Consider the following 16,397-nt stretch of genomic DNA (forward strand, 5'->3'; position numbering starts at 1 on the left):
AGGGCATTTGCCCAAGAAAGTTCTGCATTTAATACCCAGTCTGGCACAGAGAAGTTCCCAATCAACAAATACTCCATTGCAAAGTGAAAATTCCTTCCGGAGACTTCACTGTCAATTTGATGTCAGCACCTTCAACAGGCTGGCACCAAACTTTGTAGCGTGCAGTGAACTCGAGTGTTGGTGATGTGATGTACATTCTACAATTTTGCCATCAGTGTTAACAGTGGAGTGACAGCACACTTCACTTCATAGTTTGCTGGACATTTAACAGATTACACTGCAATGTACATCCTGTGACTTCTGGCGATTCTGCGTCACTGCATCTGTGCGGCTGCAGTGTTGTTACCAGTAAAATTATAAATAACTTCTAACTTAACTCTCCCAGTGCCTGTTCGAAGACTGGAAGAACAAAGCAAGCTGAGAAACGATGAGCAAGTCAGAAGTACTCAGCACCCAGAACACTGCAATGAGTGTAGTAATGAAGGACTTGAAGCACAGCTACAAAGTCTCGCTCATAGCTGTCAAATGGTTAGACAGTGCACACATATATTATAGCTTTCCACCATTTGATAGGGCAAGCTTTTGTAGGAAAAATTATGTTGACAAGACAGTCATATAATATACATACAACATATCAATTTGATGTATGTATTTATACTAAATACATCTGATGATGAGGCTGAAAGCCTTGAAATTGGTGATGGCAAAATAAAATGAAGAACATTAAATGCAGTCTGAGGTAAACTTTCTTTCCCCGAATTATACATGAGGATTTTATCCTCTCAACACGGTACATGCTACAATTGAGAAGTAATCTTAACAAATTACAGTTGGTAACTCTCAAATAATGACTGTCTACAGCACAGAGCAATGTATCATAGTCTCAATCAACAGTTCCAGGTTAGACCAGCCTGAAGCACATAATGAGCTCTGCCAGAAGGTGTATGCACTAGGTGTGTGGAACCAAAGTCCAGCCATGACTGTGTGACCAAAGCTGGTGTAATTCCACAAAGCAAATCAGTTAACACTCCAATGCCTCCACGTGTCAGAAAATATATAGATTTACAGCTGGACACCCACCTACACAGTTCCTTACTCTCTGCATGCCTGAGGATCACAATCCCGAGTCTCAATTCCTCAAAGTGGTGCCGAGAAACGTTTCTCAGCCACCGATCGCGTGTGCGAAGTCGCTGAACTGCCCCCTCACGGGGAAGGGGGGTGGGGGTAGGGGTGGGGAGAGACTAATTCAATTGAATCCTGGTGGTCTCGCGAGGATCTTGAAGGACACTTGCCCCATACCGAGATAGAGTTTAAATTTGTACCCCCTCAGTGCCCGGTAAGACTTCTCGTCGATAACGAGAACCAGCGACGTGCCATCGTCCGCATCTTTCCTGCTGACGGCCTTCCATTCTGCAGATGGCACGCCTATATTCTGCTTCTGCAGAAGTGCCAGAATCTCGGGGGTACCCTTCTTGCTCGCAGGTTTCGGGATCCAGACGAGAACCTTCGCCAGCCGCATCACGGCGTTGGCAGGCCCGACCTTCAGCCTGGCACCTCCCCACGGGCTGATGTCGGGTATCGTCTCCTCCAGCCACACCGCCGTCCACTTGTTGGCGCAAATGAAATACGAGGCCCCGTCGGTGCACCGAGCAGACAGGAACTGCAACGGCTGCGTGCCACCGGACAGCTCGATCCTGTCGAGCAGGGCATCCTGCAGCGCATCGTGCTGCTCCTCGGTGATCTTAACCGACGGGAACCCTCTGCAGACGACGGCCATCCTCACGGAGGTCGTCGGGTCCCCGCACGGAGACGTGGGGCCGTCGCTCGGGTTTTGCCCCGGTTCCGAATGATCGGCTTCCTCTCCTGGAGACACCTCCAGTTTGCCATTCGTCGCACCCACGGGCCTGGAGTTTGGAGCTACCTTAGCCGGAGCTCTCCCTCTCTGCGATCGTTCAGATCTGGGAATCACCTTCTCTCCTGCTGCCAGTGCCCGCTGCATTCTCAATTTGCGCTTCTGAGCTCCACTCCGCTGTCTTTTTCCACGCTGCTGTTCCTTAAATGAGAAGTTAAAATACAGACGTACGTCATAAATAAGAAGTGCAACAGATGCATAATTTTCAGTTGTTAAACATATAATAATAATCTGTAGAAATTACGAGGGCTATCCTGAAAGTAACCTCCATTTCAATCTAGCACGAGAAGCAGTGAGGGGGACAGAACAGTCACTACATTTACTCTGGTCACTAAGCTCAGCGTGGAAGCCACACTACATTGCTTCTCATTCACTTACCGTATCCACTGAACTTTAACCACAACAGCAGAACAGTAGTGGAATATTCACTACTCTGAATCAGTGAAGCACCTGATACATACGTATCTTTTCAATTTACCGATTGACTTCCTGGTTGTTTCTTTTATTTGGCAATGACAATTTTTGGTAGAAAGCTGACACTACTGATTGCTAATAAGAGAATTTTGCATAATTCTGGAATTACATTTCACATGTGGCAAAGTTAATAATGTTAGATAAAAATACAAAAGTACAGGACATTCCACTGTTTACATCACATAATCAAAAATTTCAGATACAGTTTGCTTCTTTCACAAAAACTAATAATGACTATGAATGTAGATTGACATTGTACTTCTAAATTTATGTAGGCAAGCTTTGAAGTCTGATATTAGCAGAATAATTAATAACTAAAACCAATGTACAAAACTTAAATTTTAAGCTGGTTCACTTAGGATTCTAACATAAAACATGATTTTATAGGAAAAAGCAGAGATTAAATAATCAAAAATCTATAATGTAAACACTGTTATACTTTTATAAAATACAAATGCCCTGTATGGATCCATTTGTCACATTATTTCACACTAACTTGGAAAAGGCTGTATTATTTTTTGCCTTGCATATTGAAGCATAAATCTTAAGAAAGATTGTATTGTTGTTCTTTTATAAATACCCAGTAACAGCTCATTCAAAAGTAACTAATGATCCCTTATATTCAACATTTGCTGCATGCATCACTGACATGGGCTGAATTTATATAGATTTTGCGCTACAAATATCAGCTTCCTACGTTGTTCCTCAAATTAATAATTTTGAATAAACAAAGTGTATTCAAAAACTAGGGTACATTTGGCATTAAAAAATTCAGCTCATTAGGAAAGGTTTTCATCAACAATAATATTTTACTATATATCAACTTTACTTTCCCACATAATTGCCATTTACATCTCTAAACTTTCTGTAACACTGCACCAGCTTCTTTAACCTCTCTCACAGGAGTCTTCAACTGGCCACTGAATAAGTTGGTAACACCAGTCTTGAGTTCGTCATTTGTTACCCATCCAGCCACTTCTTCAAATGCAAAAAGAAGAAATAGTCACTTGGTACAAGGTCATGACTGTATAGAGGATGCTCAAAATGTTCACAACAAAAATCTTGAATCTTCTCCTTGGTTCTGGCAGTGTGTGAAGGTGTGCATTATTGTAATGGAGGATTAAACCACACGACATTTTCCCACTGCATCGATTATGGATTGCATGTCTCAGTTCGGTCAGCATTTCACAGAATACATCAGCTGCTATTGACCCATGGTACATGAAATCAATCAAAAGGATGCTCTTTTTTCCCCAAAAAATGATAGCAATCACTTTTCAATTCGAGAACACAGATTGCTTAAACTTATTTGGTTTGCTTTGATTCTGCACTGGTGTACGATATCCATATCTTGTCGGTCGTAACAATGTGGGAAACAAATTCATCTCCTCCTTGTCTATAGTGCTCCAAAAACTGACTGTACTGTGTTTTCTCTGCTTTTTGTGCTGATCAGTGAGCATTTTTGGAACCTCGCTCACACAGTTTGTGATATCCAAGCTGTTCAGTGTCAATTCTGTAAACTGCGATTCAAGCAACATTTTGGAATTCATTAGCCAGATAAATAATCATCAATCGCTGATTGCTTAGAAGTTTTCAGTTCACTTTTATCAACAATGTTGCTAGTATAAATACTGCTCATCATGGACATCCGTACAGCAAATTTGAAATTATTGACACCATTTTTGAACGTGTTTGTCACCAATTTTTCAGGTTCGTGTAGTAGGCACAACTCACGACATATTTCAGCAGCTTAAGATCCTTTCGCCAGCAAAAATCTTAGCACCTCCCGCACTTCACAAATGGCGGAATCTACAATTGTCTTGGCCATTGTGATCTGCTCTCATCAACTGGCAAATGATACTGAATCAAACGAACATTGCAGTTGTTTCCTAAAGAGTCAGTATACAGGGCTGCATGTGTGAAACTTCATTCAGACCTACAGTCAGTTAAATGTTAGTCACCAGACCTTAGTTTTAGAACATGCCTTGTATGTTGAAAGGATATCAATATTAAAACTTCGAAATGAGTGTTACACTACTGAAGATCCTGCCAAACAAGAAATCCACTGTGTAATACAGATTTCAGTGGCAAAAAACTTCAAAACTGTTGACATTTTTTGCAAATATTGTATGGTTTCTGGGTGGTGACTGTTACAACACAGGGGCATTCCAGAGAGCGGGCATAGAGATCCCGAAAGAGGGAAGTGAGACACATTGAAACTGCCAACCTCACCCGTGGCCAGTTATCAGGAAGGAGACGTCCCTCATTTGCAAAGAGAGCAGGGTATACGGGATGGCCAGGGAATTGGTGAATGGTGATGGCGTAAGAAACCAGGAGCTGGCTCCATCATATTTGTAGAGAGGGAATCCCCACTTCTGTGAGGAGACTGTCAATAGCAAGATGCACTCCACAATGGTGAACAGGGTCAAGTATTTTCAGAGTGGAAGGAGCCACTGAACTGTAAACCTGACTAGCACAATCTAGTTTGGACAAAACCAGAGCACAGTAAAGATGGAGAAGAGTAGCACGGTCTGTCGTCGCCCCCCCCCCCCCCCCCCCCGATGTGTGAACCAGGAGGTGGAGAGCATTAAGGTTCCGCATACATGTACCATATTTACTCGAATCCAAGCCGCACCTGAAAAACGAGTCCCGAAATAAAGGAAAAAAAAAAAAAAAAATTTCCCGAATTTAAGCCGCACCTGAAATTTGAGACTCGAAATTCAAGGGCAGAGAAAAGTTTTAGGCCATACCTCCAAATCGAAACAAAGTTGGTCCATTGTAATATGAGACACAATTTAGATTGAATGAATGACGATACACCTACAGTAGTTTGGTTCGAGTCGTAAGCTTAGCAGTTAAGCTTTACCAGGTAGCCATGCTATGCATCAGGCGCTCCATCCATATTTATATGCGTACCCTTCCTTCTTCACGTGCTTCGTCTGGTTTGAATCGATTGCTTATTTTTCTTTGATCTGATAAGTGCCGTTTTCTTTGTAATAGGTGTTTACGTCACTCTAAGCTGAAAATGCATTCCTGTACTGTGTCATGCATTGTTTGTTGCATTCTGATAGTGCGTGTTTACGAACTGTCACCGCTCGCGGCATGGCTTGATTTTGTGCACGCTACCGCCGCTTACAATTAAGAAAACAAAAAAGAGAGGAATCGTCTCATTAGCGAAACAATGGCAAGAGACTGCTATTTGTTGTTACTTACACTGCTGCTTTCTTTGATAATGATCAACAAGAACCAAATAATAGACAGCATATGATAGAAGATGTTCTGAATGAGAGTTAGGCGAAAATTTTTCTCCTTTTGAAAATCTTCGCAGATGCCTCTTTGGTACATTATATTCTGCACTGAAATTAGTCATATTAGATTTAAAAATCTAGTCAATTGCCGTGCTTCATTTCTGACTGTATCACTATTAGGCATAAGAATAATACGAATATAAACATGGGATGATATCTATATTTTTCCGCGTTTGCTGTTGTCTCACTCTAGTTTCGTAGTTTATTAGGCAGACAGGATTTAAATGAGATAGCAGCAAACACGAAAGAATACATGGCAAAATGTTTATATTCGTATTATTCTTATGGTGAAGAGAATACTGCAAGTGATTCACAATTCATAAAAGTTCCAATTAGCAACCATCTCTTCTCACAGGTAGGAAAAAAATCAGAACGTAGAGTTGGCCATATTGACAAACATTCCAAACAGTCTTGCCAGTCGGATTTTCGTAGTATATTGAAATGCTGCTACATTCGAAGATGAACAATACGGAATTTGTATTTACTTCGTTGGATAATGTATGAAAATGCAGTGGTCGAAAATCAGGGCAGAGAAAAAAGCTCGTCTTCCACCTTTTTTTTAATTTATTTACTGACGCGCCAAAATTTATCTTTGTGCCTGCAAAGCATGCCTGTGTAGCGCTACATATATTCGACGGCTGAAGTTAGTTGTGGCGGCACCTACCAACATATTTCAGAACTTCCGCTTACTTTGCACTTGATTCTAAGCCGCAGGCGGTTTTTTGGATAACAAAAACCGGAAAAAAGTGCGGCTTAGATTCGAGTAAATACGGTAGTCTTCAGGTGGTGGATATGGGGACCCAACATCAGCATCTTATCAAAAATAAGGCCCAAGAAAAGGGACTGCACTACATCTAGGAGCTGGTCACCTAAATAAAGTTCTGGATCAAGGTGTGCTGTGGGTCGATGAAAAATGCATAACCTGGGTTTTGGAGGTAGAAAACTGGAAGCCATGGGAGACTGAGTAAATGATCAGTTGGAGACCCTTCCCGGAAGCCACACTGATACGGGGACAAAAGGTCCTGAGATACGAGTACCGTATTTACTCGAATCTAAGCCGCACTTTTTTTCCAGTTTTTGTAATCCAAAAAAACGCCTGCGGCTTAGAATTGAGTGCGAAGTAAGCGGAAGTTCTGGAAAATGTTGGTAGGTGCCGGCACAACTAACTTCTGCCATCCAATATATGTAGCGCTACACAGGCACGCTTTGCAGGCACAGAGATAAATACTGGCGCCAAATCCTCTGCGTCAGTAAATAAATTTAAAAAAAGGTGGAAGACGAGCTTTTTTCTCCGCCCCGAGTTTTGACCACTGCATTTTCATACATTATCCAACGAAGCAAATACAAATTCCGTATTGTGCATCTTCGAATGTAGCAGCATTTCAATGTACTACGAAAATCCAACTGGCAAGACTGTTTGGGTAGTTTGCCAATATGGCCAACTCTACGTTCTGAATTTTTTCCTACATGTGAAAAGAGATGGTTCCTTATAGGAACTTTTATGAATTGTGAATCGCATGCAGTATTCTCTTCACCGTAAGAATAATACAAATATAAACATTTTGTCATGTATTCTTTCGTGTTTTCTGCCAACTCATTTAAATCCTGTCTGCCTAATAAACTACGAAACTAGAGTGAGACAACAGCAAACGCGGAAAAATATAGATATCATCCCATGTTTATATTCGTATTATTCTTTTGCCTAATAGTGATACAGTCAGAAATGAAGCACGGCAATTGACTAGATTTTTAAATCTAAGATGACTAATTTCAGTGCAGAATATAATGTACCAAAGAGGCATCTGCGAAGATTTTCAAAAGGAGAAAAATTTTCGCCTAACTCTCATTCAGAACATCTTCTATCATATGCTGTCTATTATTTGGTTCTTGTTGATCATTATCAAAGAAAGCAGGAGTGTAGGTAACAGCAAATAGCAGTCTCTTGCCATTGTTTTGCTACTGAGACGATTTCCCCCCCCCCCCCCCCCCTCTTTTTTTTAGTTGTAAGCGGCAGTAGCGTGCACAGGAGCAAGCCATGCCGCGAACAGAGACAGGTCGTAAACACTCATTATCAGAATGCATCAAACAATGCATGACACAGTACAGTAATGCATTTTCAGCTTAGAGTGACGTAAATACCTACAACAAAGAGAACGGCATTTATCAGATCAAAGAAAAATAAACAATCAATTCAAACCAGATGAAGTACGCGAAAAAGGAAGGGTACCTGTATAAATACGGATGGAGCACCTGACGCATAGCAATGGCTACCTGGTAAAGCTTAACTGCTAAGCGTACGACTCGAACCAAACTACTGTAGCTGTATCGTCATTCATTCGACCTAAATTGTGTCTCATATTACAATGGACCAACTTTGTTTCGATTTGAAGGTGCGGCCTAAAACTGTTCTCTCCCCTCGAATTTCGAGTCTCAAATTTCAGATGCGGCTTAGATTCGTGAAATTTTCTTTTCCTTGATTTCGAGTCTCATTTTTCAGGTGCGGCTTAGATTCGAGTAAATACGGTACCAGACATAAACGGAAGCTAACCATCATCTCGAGCAGTTTACAAAGTACAATCGTTAGGCTAATCAGGCGGTAGCCGTCGCAAGATGTCGAGTTCTTCCCGAGTTTAAGGACAGGGATAACTACACTGTCTCGCCATTGCAAGGGCAAGGCACCTGTGAGCCAAATGTGGCTGAAGACCCTAAGCAGATATTGCCTCTGAGTGGAGTCCAGGTTGTGGATGGAATTCACAGCTGGAGGCATGTCACGTGAAGAGATAAAGCCTGCAAGAATTCCCATTCAGTGAAGGGTTCTCCCTGGTGGGGGTTCAAACAGAGGGGAGTCTGTTCAACTCAGCATTTCTGCCGGAAAAATGTAGCAGGAAGGGGGAGAACGCCAATGCTGTTGCAGTGTGTCACAAGGTGTATTGCATAGACCAATGGAGCAGTACACGGAGCAACCTGAAGGATAAGATCCTGGACAGTTGATCGTCACGGATGGAACAGAATACAATGGAGCTTGCACCAAACCTGTAATGAGAAGGCATACATCCCCACGGAGGAAACATAGCACTCCTATCATTCCTGCTTAACACTTAAAAGCGAGGAGGTCGGTCTGCGAAGGGTGTTGTTTAAATCACTAAAGCACGTGTCAGCAGTCCTGGACAGCGACCGCTACGACCTCGGTCCACCACGCTACCGATCGACAACAAAGGGAACCGGTGGATAGGAGGATAGCAGCGGCAGCAGCATGAAAAATAGTGGTAGAGAGACCCTGCACTACCACATCAATGCAATTCGACAGAGGGGCGTCTAAGTGCACAGCAGATGTATATAAAGGACAACTGGCCATGCAAATGCGCAACAATGGTGGCAGGGGACTGACTGATTCACCAGAACGTGTTTACTGTCCCAAAGATCATTATGGGGTGATAGGGAAGTCACGAGAGCAGAGAAGGAGGTTATGAGATCGATAGCAGTATATGTGCCACGAGCGGCACTGAAGTGGGTCGCGGAACCCTCACTGAGAGACACAAATCAACGTCTGTATTAAGTTAGTCAAGTTAGTCAATTAGAAGATCCCCATCTGTCGAAGTGGCACTCTCCCACATGGGATGTTGTGCACGGAAGTCCTCGAGGAGGACATAGGGGACGGGAGTTGCTGTATTCAATGTAAGGAAGTAGACTGCCTGGAGGGAGGTAGACATTGCAAACAGTGAATGCTGGGGCTGTTTGCACTCTAACCACTACTGCTTACACATTAGTGCGAAGGGGGATCCAGTCACTAATGACATCGGTGCGAACCAAAGTGCAGACCCTTCAGATGCTATCTCGGGACCGACACGGTTCCGACAAAATGCCCAATAACTATAAAATGTTGGAGAGTGGTCATCACAGAAGAAAGCAGAACAATAGGAAACAAGCTGTTGTATTTCCTGTAGGTGACAATAATATCCAATGCAATTCCACTGAAATATCGTGTGGTGAGAGTCCAGGTTAGACATAAAGAAGCCAAGGGGAGGTCGTTTCACTCAGTCGCTGGTCTTCACCGACAAGGATAGGGTGACATCCACAGATAAAACATCAGGCTCAACTGTGAGGGGCGAGATGACAACTCTGGGGCCACCAGGGTGATCTTGTCCTCGGACTTATGTTGTTTCTTATTTTTCTTCTTATACTACTTCTCTATCAGAAGTGGAGGAGGACAGGGCAATGAGGGAGAGCAGGCTTCTATAACGCCCAAAACTGCGAGAGCGCAGGAGACCATGGGACGATGGGACGCACAGATTGTGTATATTGTTGTTAAGTGTCATAGTAGGCTTCTGACATCAGACGTTACAGGAAGGGGGAAGGGGGGAGGGAGTCCCAGGGGAAGCCCGATCACCGGCAGGTGCCAAAGAAGAGGGGCACTATTTCGACCAGAGAGAGGGAGCAGTTCCCAAAGGAGAAGGAATGGGAACCCGGAGGATGATGGGTAGGGGGGGGGGGGGGGGAAGGGAGAGGAGAAAGGGATGGGGCTGGGGTAAGGAAGGGGTAGGAGGGGGAAAGGATGCAACAGGGGCAAAAGCTCCTCAACAATGCTAGAAGGAGTAAGATATATATTTTTGGCAAGTCTCAGCACAACATAGACTATCCAGGAACTTGTACTCTTGGGTCTTCTTTTCTCTCTAGTAAGCTGGGCAATCTGGTGACCAAGGAGAGGGGCGGTCATGACAACTGACACACACAGGTGGCAGAACACAGGGGCTTCCTTCACGCAGTGGGTATTCACAGTTACCACAAAGAGGGTCCACCATCCAGCAGGAAGACATATGCCCAAAACGCAAGCACCGAAAACACCTCATGGGTGGTGGGACGTACAGCTTCTCATAACCTTTATCTTATCTGGGAGGGTATCTTCCTTGAGAGCCAGAATGAAGGCACCAGCATCAATGTGCTTGTCTTTACGACTCTTCTGCACACATTGAACAAAACTGACACCGTGTAGCTCCAGATTGCCCTGCATTCTTCATCAGTTTGCAGGATGAGGTCCCTATGAAAAATCACTCCCTGGACCACATTCAGAGACTGGTGAGAGGTAATAGACTAAGACATTGCCAAGACAATCGCAAGCATGAAGAGCTGCAGGGCGGAAGAAGAAGCTTTGATCAAGAAGGAGCCCGACCGAATCTTTTGGAGTGACTCCACTTCACCAAACCTTGTCCTCTATATTCCCAACAAAAAAAAAAAAAATGGCTTTCTGGCGATGAATGTGTCCCTCTCCATCCTAGTACAGACGAGGTATCAGGGAAAGCAGCCATTGCCAGGAGTTCCTATACCCCAGGCACACAAGCAACGTTTCTTGGCATAAATGGGAAGGGGACAGCTCAGGTATCAGTAGTGCGATCCCTGCATTGTTAGGTGGGCTCAGCCAGATGGGTGCATACCTGCCCCACCACACACAGCGGCTACACGTGCTGGTGACCCAGTAGGGTGGAGGGGGGCTACGGCAGCAAAGGAAGAGAGGAAGGAAGGAGGAAGAGGAATCCACAATGTAGATGTTTGGGAGGGAGTTCTTCCCAAAGGGTTTACACAAAAAACAGAAAATGTAGAAATGGAGGTCAAACCCCAATCGGTGATCTAAATGGCAAAAAGGATGAAAGGGAACAGGCTGGATGAAACTAATCTGGAGGCAATACAGGGAACCAAGAGGATAGCCAGGTCGACATAAATCAGAACACGGAAAGAGGGGAAGGATGGGGAAGCAGGAAAGAAGTGAGGATAGGGAGGGAAGGGCATTGTGAAGGAAATACAGCCAGGGAAGGAAGAATGGACTGTAACAGCTCAGAGCCCTGTGTGCATCAAACACAAACCTATAAAAGAACCGTGAGCTCCGCCCCCAGGGGGAACTTTACTAACACACTTTCTCCAGACAGTTTACATCTATCATTAAGAATATTTCAGTTCAGCATGTTCAGTATCTCTGTGACATTCTCCCACATATTAAACAAACCTATGACCACTTGTGCTGCCATTCTCTGTATACGTTCAATATTCTCTGTTAAGACCTATTACGTTCAGGTGCCGTACACTTGTGCAAGTTTCAGGAACCGGTCATATGACTGATTTGTAAGCAATCTCCTTTGTACACTGATTGCACTTCACCAGTATTCTACCAATAAATTGATGTCTACCACCTGCTTTACCCATGACAACCTATGTGATCATTCCATTTCACATCCCTACAACATTTTACCCCAGGTATTTGTATGAGTTGGCTGATTCCAACAGTGACTCACTGACATTATATTCATAGGATACTACTTTTTTTTGTTTGGGAAGTGTCAAGTTTTACATTTATGAACATTTAGAATAAGTTGCCAATCTCTGCACCATGTTGAAATATTATCAAGAACTTATTGAATATTTATGCAGCTTCTCTCAGACAGTATTTCATTACAGATAACTGCATCACCTGAAAAAATCCTGATTGGACTATTGTCTGCAAGGTCATTAATATACAATATGAACAGCAAGGGTTGCAACACAATGCTTTTTGAAAATCAAGAAATACTGCATTTACCTGGCTGCCTTGAGCCAAAGCTTTCAGAACGCCATGTGAGAAAAATGTGATCAATGTTTTTGGTATTATGCTTTTTGGAATTGAGGAGGTAATTTTGTTCAAGATACCTCATTATGTTTGGGTTCACAACATGTTCTAAGATACAACAACAAATCAATGCCAAATATATTGGAATATAGTTTTGTGGATCACTTCTACTACTTTTCTAGTAGAAGGATGTAACCTGTGCCTTTTTTTAAAACTGGGCACGGTTTTTTGTTCGAGGGACCTACAAGAGATTACAGTTAAAAGAGGGACTAACTCAACTGCAAATCCCGTAGAGAATCTAAAAGGGATTCCATGGGGACCTGAATCTATGTTAAAATTTAACGATTTCAGCAGTTTCTCAATACCATTGACAATAATACTTATTTCATACATCTTTTAGGGATACGATGATTACATTGTGGCATTTCTCCTGGGTGTTCTTAGTAAAGGAACTAGTTTTCATGGCCACAAAAGAAATTTAAGTTTTCCACATCACCTATTAGTGATCTCTAGTAAAGCGTGTTTCTTTAAAGAATCAAACTACCAGATACAAACAGCTTCACACTGCTGATTACTTTACAAATGAAGTAATGAGTTACTTATTTTATGTCGAGCAAGTAAACAAACGATGTTTAGAAAAGGTTCAAAATTATATTAGAAGTTATCGGAAGTAGCTAAATACTCTCATTATCAAAGCATTTTGAATTTGGTCAGTTGTAATTACATGAAATATTAAGAATCAAATTTTTGTTGCCCTAGACACCATTAGATAGGCAACCTCAAACTGAGAATGTGCACCATGAACCGGGTTACCAATTTAGTAACACAGATTCCAAGTTCAGCCAAGATTTAAAGTTTTAACAACACTCCTGGAAATTTCTTTATTACCAACATGTCACCACTGTCCGAAAACATCACACATTTAGAAATTTTTGTATAAAGATGCTGCAAACTGTTGTCACTAGAATGTAATGTCAGAAAACTTTGATAACAATAACATGTCACATCACGTTGAAAAACTGACATTCTTACAACATTAATTTGAGCCACACACTACACGAAAGTTGACAAAATACATCCTAGTACTGAAACTACCGGAAAAGAACTGAAGACTGAACATTCGGTGCTGATCTGACATGTGTATTCGAATATTTACCTTATTTACACTTTCCATAAAATTAAAATTTACTTTTGCTCTTTTATGAACGACAAATACATAACTCCATGACAAATTCTCAGAGCCAAGAGATGCAATCATACAATAAATAATGAACAAAAACTAAGATTCCTGACATCTGGGTAGCTTGCTGGAATTAGCTGTGATAAAACAACATTACAACATCTCAATGCCCATCTTCACTGTTCCTTACCCAACTGATTGTTTCCGAAGCAGAATCTCAAAGTGATTTGTAACAAATGACTAATTTCCCACTTTTTCTAGAGGAAGTCATAATCCTGTGTATACAGATCAAATGCGACAAGTGAATATGCTGTATACCAATGGTTTAATGTGCACGAAAGATGGAGGAAAAATTTTCACCATGACAAACCTCCGTTATCTAGTAGTTGTCAACAAATGAATAAATCCATATAAAAACCAGTGTTTCACAACATCTCAATTGTTTTGCGCGAGATGGTGACCAAACAATTAGAGAACCTCCAAGTTCTGTTTTTATTGGGTACCTGTAGTCCTTTGGCAGAACCATAAATCTCTGTGCATAATTGGTGTTCCGTAAGATGCAGGCATTAACTTCTGAATGACACTGTCATCAGTGATGAAAGGCAAGTTTTCTATGCTAACACAGATGTAAAATAGCTGTTAAAGGTGATGGGGCAGCGAACACACAAATTTTTGCATCAGCACAAATGGGACGTATTTGAACACCAGCCCTGAACCCATACTTGGCTTCAAGTGATATGAAAAAGTAGTTTGCACCCCGCACTACTTTGATGCTGCCATTGTGGCTGCAAGCTCAGGTGACAGGATGTTATGACGAGAGAGTTTTTCAACTCATTACGGGAGCTGATAAATTTGAGATTCTTCTAAAATGTTTAGTATAACTATTACAGTACGTTATTTACAGTAAAAAAGAGGTTGCTTTGTGGATAGTCTTCATAATATGAAACAGACTCTCCATAGAGATGGCATGGCAACTGGGGTAACTTAGTTTACACTAAGAGTCAGATTTCAGAAAAATACCTTTTCCTCCACCTCTGACACTTTGGCTTCTTCTTCTTCGCCATTGATGGAACTTCCATTCACAGATAAGCATGCAGGTATCTGAAATTAGAAAGGGGTAAAAAGAAACTGAGAAGTGCTACAGCATTAAAAATGTAAGAGAGACAATTATACTGATGTCTCCCTTAAAACTTCAAACAGTGTAAATGTATCAAAATACAGTTATGTGGATTTTTCCTATAAAACTTCAAACAGCTCAATAAATTCAGATTCCCCAGTCTCACAATGAAAGTATCGCATACCTCAATAAGCAGTGACTCACACTGCAGAAACTGAAATAATTTTCGGCATATACTTCTATGAGGAAATTCAGCACAGTTACTTGATTCACGCCTAGAACATGCACAAACTAATTTCAATGACTTCGTTTGAGACAGCTTTTCATGTAGCTGTAAAATCACTGGTGTAATATCAAATACCAACAACGGTCACAGAATGAATTTTGTTTCTGCAGTGGAGTGTGATATGGAAACTTCCTGGCAGTAGTATTTAGCTGACTTTTTATGGTTCCTAGTGAAATATTTCAGTAAAATTTTCATTCACTGTATTAATTTCATTGGATGTTCCAGTGGCAGCTTGTATGTTTGGTTTTAGCTTCAAAACTGTGTGAAGTTTTGGTGGTATTGGTATTAGTTGTTGTTTAGTAGTACTGATAGAAGTTGTTGCTTTCTTAGAAGAGAGAGAATTTCGAGATCACTAACAAGAGATCTTTGAATAGTTCTACTGTTGTAACTGAACTTAGGTAATGTAGACGTTTATTTTTTTCAGTAACTTAAAATTTTATTTTGCGTGACAAGTGTGGGCATCGTCACAGGTTTGTGAGTAGTGGGTTACGGTGTGGGATTTGTTCAAGGTATTTTCTTGAAGGGGGCGGGTGGGAGGAATGCAGTGGAGAAGCCAGTGGGCATTCATTCATGCGAAATACTCTCCTGGGAATACAGAATCTGAAGTATAAATAAGTTGATAGAGGAGCAGGAGCATAAGATCTGTGCCCTTCAAGTGCAGTTAGAAGACACAAAGGAGGAACTAGATGGGTTGACGAAGGTGAAGGGTGCTGGGGAAACTGTAACTGGCTGTTGGTAAGAACGCACCTAGGAGGACGTGCTATTCAGATAGCTGTATGTTGTGGATATGCAATAGATTTGACCAACTGTCAGAGCTGAGTGGAGAGGAGCCTCTTGTAGATGTAAGCGTGGGAAACATGCAGCAGTAGGACACCTAAGTCAGTCATAAATTCTAACAGAAAGAAGGAGGTTCTGCTGCTAGGTAAATCACACGGTAGAGGTGTGGGCCAGCAGTTGCAGGATGTGTTGGGGAATGGGGAGTGAGTACCAGGTCATCAGCATTGTGAAGCATAGTGCACAGTTTGCTCAAGTGACTGACAGTACAGGGGAGTTATGTAGGAATTTTACAAAAGAGGATAAGGTAGTGATTGTGGGTGGAGGATGGTATAGCCTTGATAGGGACAAGGAACATGATGTAAGTGGTGACCTGGTAAAGATATCTACTCAACCTGGTGGCACTAATGTGCACTTTGTGCAACTGTTTCAGGGTCATGATTGGCCTCACCTTGATGTTGCTGTTACACGTGTTAACATGGGGCTGGAGAAGACACTGATGGCAGAGGGCACAGATCACATTGCAGTGATGTCTGTTGAGAATATCAAGAGATTGGATTTCACTAGACATGACCTGCATCTCAACAGGTACGGAAAGGGAACCTCGCAAACCTTATAGGTGACAGTGTGGTGAGTGGTGGTGGGATCACTTGTGGAAAAATCCCTGTAGCAGTTGGTGTTAGAGCTGCATTTTTTTAGACTCAATTCAGCTGATAGGTATACCTGCTTAAGGGAAGTCCCTCTGACAAAGGAA

General features: G+C 42.1%; 1 protein-coding gene across 2 annotated transcripts in view; it reads right to left on the bottom strand.

Annotated features, from left to right (window-relative positions):
- Window positions 1-728: 728 nt before the first annotated feature.
- LOC126426832 (uncharacterized) overlaps window positions 729-16,397 on the bottom strand; it is a 54,352-nt gene continuing 38,683 nt past the window's right edge. For both annotated transcript variants that reach the window (XM_050088856.1, XM_050088855.1), the window contains 2 exons: window positions 14,487-14,567; window positions 729-2,053 (listed from right to left, as the gene is read on the bottom strand). In XM_050088856.1, the coding sequence (XP_049944813.1) occupies window positions 1,247-2,053; window positions 14,487-14,567 (888 nt within the window). In that variant the 3' untranslated portion in view covers window positions 729-1,246. The remainder of the gene's footprint in view (window positions 2,054-14,486; window positions 14,568-16,397) is intronic.

The sequence above is a fragment of the Schistocerca serialis genome, chromosome 11 (assembly GCF_023864345.2).
Source record: "Schistocerca serialis cubense isolate TAMUIC-IGC-003099 chromosome 11, iqSchSeri2.2, whole genome shotgun sequence".
Lineage (NCBI taxonomy): Eukaryota > Metazoa > Arthropoda > Insecta > Orthoptera > Acrididae > Schistocerca > Schistocerca serialis.